This window comes from Charadrius vociferus, unplaced genomic scaffold (assembly GCF_000708025.1).
Source record: "Charadrius vociferus isolate BGI_N301 unplaced genomic scaffold, ASM70802v2 scaffold326, whole genome shotgun sequence".
In the NCBI taxonomy this organism is placed as follows: Eukaryota; Metazoa; Chordata; class Aves; order Charadriiformes; family Charadriidae; genus Charadrius; species Charadrius vociferus.
Genome location: NW_009649062.1, coordinates 1,314,558 through 1,324,512, shown reverse-complemented (window position 1 = coordinate 1,324,512; position 9,955 = coordinate 1,314,558). Strand labels below are relative to the sequence as shown.

Genomic DNA, 9,955 nt, shown 5'->3' with positions numbered 1-9,955 from the left:
TACATACTCATTCTTTCAATATATTCATTTATTTCATCTGAAAAATATTAAACTTTAAGTACTTCTTTCAAAGGTAGTTATGTGGTCCTCATTAGCATCAGAGCACTTCAAAATGTTTAATAAACATGTACATACAATGTACATATGATATAGGGAGCTACATCAGAGCTGAAATACAAGGCTTGGGTGAACCTGAACTGAGGTCTCTCAAATTCTCAGTCAACTCAGCCACTCTGTCTTCCTACCACAGACACCAGAAGTCAAAGAAAAAAGAAAAGCAGGCTGGCCAGGGAGGAGACAGGATTGCTTTTTCACAAGAGAACAACAGAGATTAAGACTTCTTTAAAAGAAACAAAAAAACCCCAACAAAACAAATGCTGGAAAACATCCCAACTGAATTCAAGTGTATCAGAGAAAAAAGGTAGAGCTCCACACTCTGAGGACAAGTCCACTGTTTGGAAAGCACGAAGACAACTGGATGAAGAAAACATAACACTTGGTGTCTCCTAGACAGCTGCAGTTTTCCTTGATTTAAACAGACTTGTCTTCCAGAAATTAAATTTCTTGGCCTCCACTTTGACTGAATTCTTCTCCTCCACAAAATATGATATCAAAATATGCGAGCAGAATTAAAGTCTAACATGATAACAGTAAGTTGTTGAAAATGATTACAAATATGAAGTCCTGAGTTTATCTGTGTTCTTAACGAGGAGTTTATCTCAAACTTAAAACCTTGGAAGAAAAAAACAAAACAAAACAAACCCAACTATCAGAAGGAATTCCTGTATGACTGCTAGAACTATATGAAAAATCCAAATTAACAAAACCACTTAGTAGCAGTAGACTAGTTAAAACTTCATTAGCACCTGGCCAGTGTGTATCCAGAGCTCCTACAACATCTGCAGGCTGCAAGCAAAACTACATTAAGCTGCTTATCATTCTGAAGCAAAACCCAAGGATTAGACATACCTCCCACTGCACATCAGTTGGCCTCCCCAGCTACAGCAGCCACCAGGACTACGCTCATTTCCAAAGCTCATGAGCATTTTGAATTAAGCAACCTTACAGCATGAGATGGACGTACATGAAGGAACATCTGCAACACTTCGTAGATGGAATTATCTATCTATATCTATCTATCTATCTATTATCTATCTATAGCATCATCTATGAGTTGCTGTTGACAAACCTGAGCTTTCGATGCCTCAAATGTGGGAGCGTTCGGATGTGTACATAGAAGCTAAACATCCCTCTGAAGACATGAGTTTAACAGTGTATATCAAAAAATTTAATCAGAATACCATCAGGTGTTTACAGCTATGTATTGAAGTCACTTGCTACAAACAGGTTGTCAGCTCTAGTATAAAAGTAACACATCTGAAAAATAAGAGCAGTAGTCGGAGACCCTCAGCCCCATCAAACGACAGCAAGATGGTTTGCCGATGCAGTCACCGATCACAGCTCGCACCAGCAGCTTCGGAGAAAAGGGCTGGAATCCCAGCAACGAACAGGTCCAGAAAACTCTGCTCTGAGGGAAAATCCCTCCCAGATATCAGGCGGCAGTATGCAAGCAGGAGAAACAAAGGCAAGTCTATCCATGGGTAGTAGCAAAGGTCACTGAAGAAGGCCACACCTTTCTCAAGCAGTCCAGCTCTCATCACATGAAGACACTTCAAAGGCAGAACTGCCCAGCACGACACGTGAGCTCTGTGCGTGTCCCCAAGATCAGCCAGTTGTGCAGATGTGTTTCTAAGGCATCGCGTCAATCTAAACTGAAGTGCTCTGCAAAAATATCATTTTTCTTTCCAAACAAACCTCGTATTTGCTCAAACTCCAGGGGCACATCAGCAGCCTTTTTCTTTACTTCTTTATCAAAAAGCTACAAAGAAAAAAATAGAAGATATTGGCAAAACTCAGCACAAACTCTTCACCCTGGCTGATACCACTGCTCACTCTAACCTCTTAAAAGATCCAGCAATAAACCTTTTGTATAAAAAGCCATCCCTGTCACCACCGCTGCCTCACGCTCCATTATTTAACAGACGTTTTCCCAGGCTCTGGGAAACCAAAAATCAGCCTCGCTCCCTCCACAGCAGCAAGGCTGACAGGGCTACAGTGCCCCAGAACCAGTCTCCTGTCCTCTGGTTCCCATGGTTCACAGAGGCACAGCAACACTACCTCATAAGCTGAGAGCTCCAGGAGCCCCGATATGTCATCCTCTATTTCAGACAGCGACTGGTTCAGGACAGCAGCTGCCTTGGCCACATCTGGGTGATAATGGTTTTGTAGAGACTGTAAAAGCAAAACAAACAGGAGATGGTCTCGTAAGTACAGGCTGACACACGCATCCGGCTTCCCACACAGGGATCTGCCCTTTACTGGTAAGATCTTCAGTGAACATCAAATTCTGGCAGAGGAGGCAAGTTTGCTGTACTGTGCTGCTACAGGGCTTCAAGAAACCTCGATTCCAGCCATCCTGCAAACAGTCAAAGGCCCCTTCCGCCTGGTTCACCTCCAGCTCAAGACAGACAGACGCCTCCGCAGGCCATGCCTGCAGTGCAGAACCCAATTCTGCCAGCTCCCACCGCCCCGACCTCACATCCCAGCTCCTGCCCCCTGGGCTTCCCGCTCCTGCACAACATTCCCGTCGCTGCTTCAGACCCTCACACAAATCCCTTGTAGCATTTAAATGGGAAGTGATAATTCTGACATTAAGGTTTTAGAACCATCAGGAGTAATTTAACCAATTTCAGCCTTCATACACCATCCTACAAACGATTCAGGTGAAAGGTGAACGTTACAATCTTCTCCAGCATTTTTAAACCCTTTTCTACAGGATGACCTGGCTGTACCCAATTAATTTCCATCAGTGCTTAGCAAATTCCTCTCCCCTTTCCAAAGCAAATAAAAAGCCTCACAGATTTGCAGCTATTTAGTCTGTTTCAGCTGTTAAGTGCGCACTTTTCAGCTGCACAGTCAGAAGTGTGCTCACAAGTCACCTACTAATTAGCATGTACAATTTCTCCAGTGTGTGGAATCCTTTGCCTCTTACGGTAGGATAGAAAAGGATGCAGAATAAAAGATCAGCCAGAAACTCATCTCATTTGCAAGACATATGTCAGCAGGTTCTTGTAAGTGGGACTGCCCACGGCCACCGTGTGTCAAGGAAGCAGCAAGCGTGGAAGAAGCCCATACCAGACACAGATGTTTCTTTCTAGCTGACATACCCGAATCTCCCAGAGAGAGCTCTCCAAAGCCCTGCTTTCAGATGGTGACTCCTCCTCCATAATATACGGATCTTCTGACATATCTAAGGAAACAGAAATACAGAGCTAGTATCTTCTGCCTGATGTATGTAACCCCAAAGGGAAAGCAGAGACCTGGAGTTGCTCCTTCTCAAAACATTTAGGGTCCAGAAACAAGCTGACACATCCAGCACGACCCAAGAGTCACTGTTTGTGGCATGATGGAGTCATACTACTTTTAAAGTGCACAGGAAGTAGGGCACAGAGAACTGGAATAGTCTGATGCATAAGGTATCTCAGGCAAATCTGAACAGTCACTACTGACGTTCAGCACTAGTCAGTTAAATCACAGAGAGATGAAGTAAAAACTCAGGAGACTGCTGAGGCCCCCGTGGGGCCACCTACACAAAACCACCACAGACAGAAATTAAGGAGGTCTCTGGTTTCGGCATTTGATTTCTTTTCTCTTTTCTTTATAGTCTTGCAGTGAACAAGACAAGCTCAGTGTCTGGTACAGTGTCCTTCGGCACTTGGCAGTAGCCTGGGTCAGTGTGCCAGGCTCAAGGCAACCTTCACCGAGCAATCACAGAGGCTGGGGAGCCAACTGTGAGGTCCGAGGTCAGAGTGGAGCAATGCAGATGGGTCCTGACAGCCAGAGAACTTGCAGGAGCAGCCTGCTGGCTTTCCACAAACTCAAGGGACAGAGGGATCCTTCTAGAAGTCGGAACTGGGGCTGGGATCTCCCCTCCTCCTCCAGAGGAATCCTGCTCTTGTCTAAAGGCATAACGCAGAACTCGCCTGACCATCTTCCCTCTTACCTTCTGGCCCATTAGGTCGGTGTACCAGCACTTTGCAGGCGGGGTGCCTCCGAAAGAGATTACAGATGAAGGGAATGACCATGAGTAGAGCCTCAGGAGGAGCGGTGAGGGCCAGCCGGGAGAGGCGCTTTATAAATGCTGCCACCAGGTATGCTGGCAAGTGGCTGTTGGAAAGGAGACAGAAGAAACCAGCATGTAAAAGCCCTAGCAAGTGAGCCGGCAGCTTCACCAATCCAAAAAGCATATCAGGTTAAAGATCAGTGGGGCTCTTCATATTTTTTGGGCTATGGAGTAAACAGAAGCTATAAGAATCCTGGTTTCAAGCAGTAATAGAGGGTCTGGTGTGCTCTCCGGAACAAATATGGGGGCATTTCCATCTCAAATCACCCTGTGATTCAATCCAGATGCATGGCACCACTCCAGGCGCTTGCCATAGCCAAGCAGAGCTCTTGTACGTGGTCATTCACATGGCAGTCTTTATTCAGTCCTATAACCTTCTGAGTGCTTGGCCAGGCAACCTTAATTATATTCTTCTAATGTTGTTTTGTGGGTTTAATTAATACACAGGCCATGGTGTTATATTTACGTAATACTTCCAGGACTAAAGTAAGCAGTGCAGCTGCTAATGGGAACATAAAGCTGTTGTAATGTAAATGTGCAGGACAGTTCTTTTTTTATGGTAAAAATTCAAATTTCTAACAGCAATCAGCTCATCTAGGCACTTTCTTCAGGTCAGAAGAGCTGGGATGAAAGATGACAATTTGCAGCCACTCAGACTGCAGCCCTAGGGCTCGCTACACCTGCAAGGCTCAGCAAAGCCACCCCACAGGACACCATCTGTCAGGTCTTGTTACTGTCTCCAAATCACACTATGAATACAAGGGGTGTGACAGTAAGTGTCTAGTGCTGAACTGTAAAGCGTTACTCTTGGTTTATTTTATAACATATGACGGCAACTATATGGCCAGCTGCTTATCTAGTTTCTTCCCTGTGTACAATGAGTTGACAGCATCAAGACAGACTGTCAAACACTTTATATTTCAATGTTACATGTCTGCAAAAGGTCATCAATTTATCAACAGCTTTATGATCTATAAAAAGCCTGCAAATGTTACTTTTCCATATTCATAAAGACAGACAGAAAAATCATCACTTTCAGCCACAGTGGAATAGAGATCAAAATACATCCATAATCACTTGCAGATCAAACTCAGATAATGAACTGCATTTTTACCTTCTGAAACTAGACGGCTGTGTGGCAAATCTTCAAAAACAGCACATGAAAAATTACACAACACTACAGTAACACTCTTGGATTCAGTTTTCTCAGTAAAAAAGAATCTAATCCAGTAGGCACAGTGAATACATTATATCCAGACATGTGGGGGACTGTTCAAGAACAGCCTCTGGTCAACAGAAAAGCAGGAGGAAAATATGTGAACATACATAATAAAGATGCTACTTACGATGACGACAAAAATAGATCAGCCAAATGGAAAAAGCGGGCTCGGTACTTCACATGATATATAGAAGGGTCCAAAAGACTGTACAGCTTTTTGTAAAAGTCAGGATATTCCCTGTTAAAAAAAAAGGCAACATCCCTTGCTGATTAGTGATGTACAATGGGACTACACTGTGCCTAAAAGTTCCTGTGCGTTCGTTACAGACTACCCCAGATCACCGCTGTGCTCTGTTTAGCTTTCTTAGGCTTCTCTCCACAGCCACCACTTGAAAACAAGCTGTAAGGTGAATTTATGCCTCTCGCAGTGTCCAGCCATTTTGGGGATGTGAAGCTATGTCCATTGACTGCAATTGGACAGGATCTGGTGAAAGGCACACCAAAGACTATGGCTTTGCTGTGTAATCAGATCAATAGAAATCAATTTTCAAGCGCTGAGCAACCACAGTCTGGAGAAGAGGACATTTAGGCTCAGATGACAAAAAGGGCAGACTATCAAAAGAGCTCAGCATCCAAACAGCCAAACCCCTTTTGCAGAGTTCGGCTTTCTCAGGGGGGAATTTTAAAGCCTGAAGGTGTGGAGAATCCATTTCAGTTCCTTTTACATAAAGACACAAATGCAAAAACCCACGTTCCTTTAACCAATATGCTCTTTTTTACTTACAGATTATGCTGATGAATCAGAATAAATAATCCATTTAAGGCTAGAAGACTGATGGCTCCACCTGTAAGAAAGCAGGCAGGTATAAACACAACAAAAATTTTTAAATAATAAAAAAAAAAGATCAGATTCAAGTTGTTTCTATTATAAAACCTTCCCAGAAGAAACACAAAACTAAGAGTGCCTGCAATTAGAGCCAACTTTCCAGAGGCTCACAAGTTTCTTACAAAGATTAAGCTGTAGTTTAAAAGAACAGATTCTGAAGTACTGAGACACAAAAATGTTTTGCTCTAATCCTCCAAGAAAGCCACACTGACGAAACAAAGGTCTTATCAGAAAGGACATTTCTGTAGGAATCTGTGCATCCTGTGTCCGGATGCAGCCCAGGTATCAGCAGTACGGGCTGAATTCTATATTTAAAGGAAATCACTCCATTACTCTACAAAGCCTTAAATATGATTTTCCTTACATACAAGGAGCAACAGCACTGACACAGGTGAAAACATCCCACTTGCAGGGACAGTGGAGTTCACCAGAGTTCCTTAGCTCCATCTCAGGCAAAAGTACATCTGTTTCATCATCCAGGCCCTGGCGCTGCATCCAGCAGACCTGCCAAGTCCATACGTACCATGCTGCAAAGGACTAAAAACCTGTTTTCACTCACCTATGCCATAGGCCACTGTCAAGAAGTCTATCATGAGGGTGGGTTCGTTCATGTAAGGCAGGATGGAGTCATGCAGAATCACAAGAACTTTTTTGTACAGGCCAGTGGGCAGCTGCAAAGGATGAAACAGTACAGTGAAACAATCATTGCAGGGAGAACTCAGAGAGCAACAGTAACCGATGGCTGAAGAAGGCAACACACAAGCAAATGGGAATGTGCCGGGACACCACAGTGCCAGGACAGTACAGAACAGCTTGCAGCAACAGCTCCCAAATGGGAGAGTTTACAGGTGACACCTGACAAGTTCATTCAAAGAAGCAGGTGCTCACAACTAAAAGTCTCATCACAGCTCAGAGGGGAAAGTCACCAGCAAAAAGGCTTGGGAACCTTCAACTTGTGAGCAGAGGTTGTTCGCTGCAGATCACTGCTTACAGGCAGACTTTAACGTGGGAGAAAAAGAAAGGTCGAGAGTAAGGAGAAAAAACAGCAGGTATATCAGGTCATACTTTTGGCAGGAGAATGATCCAACAGAAAGGGTGACTGGGCTGTTCTCATCCAATACTGAAAGCAGTGGGGTCCTACCAGGAGCTCCACGCAAGGACAGACGCAGCCTCTAAGGATTAGCTATGGAAGAGTGATACAGACCAGGGGCAGCAGTAACACTCACCTTATGCTTCAAAAAACTGAGCCACATTTTTTCAAACGCCTGCTTGTGTGCCTTAAAACAGAATTGCAAACAGTGAGTAAAACGCACTGCTGTAGATAAAGCTCTATTTTAAGTAGAAAAAATTTCAACTCTGAAGCACCAAATGAACAGTTACCTGCAGCTTCGACACTTTCAATTCCTCCCAGTTATCTAAGAAGAAAGGGAAAACTGATGTTGAACTTGAAATGGGTATTTAAGAAATTAAGATGACCCTTTTTTACTTAGTCCTTTGATACTCTAAAAATTTGGGCTGAAGTCCTTGTCTTGATATAAGACCATGACAGACCCCACTGTAGACTAAGGAATGTGGATTTTGTAATACTGTTTAGAATTACTGTGATCACAGAAACAGACATTTTTCATTAACAAATGATAATAAAGTCTTTATACAATAAAAACTTAAACCCGATTTTCCTTTTCAGACACAGTTCATCATGTGGAGCTTACTAACCTTGCTTCACCATAAATTTGACCATGTCACACTCTTTGTTCGGCATGTTAATGGGTGAAATGAGGGAAAATACGTTCTGTTGGTAAAATGGCAGCGGCCTCTGAGAAAAAAAAAGCGCATAATTGAACATGAAGCAAGTTCCACAACAGATAGCAAGACATTGGACTTCAATATTGCCCTATTTCCCAAGAACTGAATATATTTAGGAAAGAAAAAATGCTGATGGCTGAACTATATACTGGTATATTCTCTATGGCTGCCTCGTCCTGGAGTATTACTTGTTCACCTAACACAAAACCTATCTCTGAACTAATTCTGGTTTAACAAAACTGGTAGATCCAATTAAAGAAAACACACTCTTCTGCACCAGAGAGAGAACAGAATTAAGAGTTCTGTGTGTGCCGCCCAAGCTGCAGAGATGTGGGTAAAACCAAAGCTAGAGACCAGACCAGAAGGATCTGCAAGAACAACAGTACGTGTCTTGAACCATTGCTAATTTCAGACTGAAGACAGTCTTAGCACAACTGACATACATTGTGAGCAAAAAAAAATTAAAAAAAAAAAATAATCAATGCCTTTAAGTGGGCACACTCATTTCTCTTGCTTCCAATGGCTTCTTGTACACCACTAGTCCCTCCCTGCTTCATGTGAGGGACAGACATTTCAGAGCAGTTTATCCAGACCCACCTCAACAGTAACAATTTGTTACCTCTTTTGTCTTCTGCATGACTTGTCCAATACTCTCAGTGACCGCCTTTATGACAAAGTACCGAATGTCATCGTACTCCATATATTCTTGAAAGCGGGAGATCAGGAGCGAAGCGTCCTCATTTAAGGGAAGCAAGCCATCAACAACTACCTAACAAAAGGGTTGTAAAGGGAAGCAAGAAGTCAGTCTCTCACAGTACTGGAGCAACAGCGAGCTGCGATGGCTGAGGGCACCCTTCATCTTTCTGGAAGGCAGCTAGCATGGCTGTGCGATCTTGCCCCAGAGCAACATTTATAAGCCCTTCGTCAGAAGGAGGCGCTCCTGGCCTCCAAGATGGGCCCCTTCTATCAAAGACAACTGGAAATGAGACAGTGGCTGAACCAGGGGCAGTATCTTCCCTCTCATCTCCCAATCCTTGCAAGTGAGGCCAGAGACTCAAGAAAACCCACCCCAGAACTGGTACCTCATAAACACTCAGGACTCCAGCTCAAACCTGTACAAGGCAGCTGCTCCCACACCTGCAGGTGCCACCTCACCAAGGACAGAAGCTCGAGGTCTCAGTGCTCTGTCTAGGACACCACCCTCCCTCCGCACTGAAAACCTCCTGGCTTGAAATTTTAGTCCTGGAGAAGTTGAGCACATGAGGTCATGTGTGCCATCGGGTAATGACAGGAGGAACTTTTCAGTTCTGCAGCTTACCTTAAGAAGTTCACGAGGAAAAGTTAAAGTCCCTTTCCACTCTACTTTGATCAACGGATATTGTGCCTCCAACTCAACAAACTTCATGAGGGTGCAGAGTGACAATTCCTTTAAAAAAAAGACAGAAAAAAACCCACCACAACAAGGTCACCAGCGGTCAGATCCAAAGGAGGCAACTTCTACAGGAGGAGGAATGAACTAAGTTGCTCTTCACGGAGGAAGCTGCGTGCCTTTTGCCGTCAGGCTGGCGAGCAGAGGTGAGCCGGAGCGCCAGCGATGCCCCTCGGCACTGACACGCCGGAGTGAGAATTGCTGCCAATTCCCCCCGCCGCAGCCCTGCCTCAGCAGCAGGCTCAGCACCTACCTTCACCTGGAAGGCGTCGTGGCCCATCAGCTCCGCCAAGCAACCCACGCAGTCGTTGTAGCGGTGCCGCATCCATATCTTGTATTTATCCTCAGCGCTGTAGTTCTCTGAAGGATGAAGCACGGAGAAGCTGTGAAAGCCCCGATGGGCCGGGCCGGGCACAGGGCCCCGCCTCTGCC

General features: G+C 44.4%; 1 protein-coding gene across 1 annotated transcript; it reads right to left on the bottom strand.

The window, feature by feature from the left end:
* Positions 1–1,499: 1,499 nt before the first annotated feature.
* On the bottom strand, positions 1,500–9,875 carry NOC4L (nucleolar complex associated 4 homolog (S. cerevisiae)). Its single transcript, XM_009888108.1, has 13 exons — positions 9,777–9,875; positions 9,413–9,520; positions 8,714–8,863; positions 8,005–8,104; positions 7,669–7,703; positions 7,515–7,565; positions 6,848–6,959; positions 6,187–6,247; positions 5,530–5,640; positions 4,064–4,227; positions 3,228–3,310; positions 2,179–2,292; positions 1,500–1,879 (listed from the first exon to the last, which is right to left on the bottom strand). Exons 1-13 carry the CDS (start codon positions 9,846–9,848, stop codon positions 1,763–1,765), a joined length of 1,278 nt encoding a protein of 425 aa, XP_009886410.1. The 5' UTR covers positions 9,849–9,875; the 3' UTR covers positions 1,500–1,762.
* Between the last annotated feature and the right edge of the window lie 80 nt (positions 9,876–9,955).

Excerpts from the sequence above, each read along its gene's own strand:
- NOC4L (XM_009888108.1), bottom strand. The coding sequence starts at position 9,848 with ATGCGGCACCGCTACAACGACTGCGTGGGTTGCTTGGCGGAGCTGATG. Across the intron at positions 4,228-5,529 it reads GATCTATTTTTGTCGTCATC|CCACTTGCCAGCATACCTGG; the intron begins GTAAGTAGCATC and ends CCTTTCCAACAG. Across the intron at positions 2,293-3,227 it reads GCTCTCTCTGGGAGATTCGG|TCTCTACAAAACCATTATCA; the intron begins GTATGTCAGCTA and ends TTGCTTTTACAG.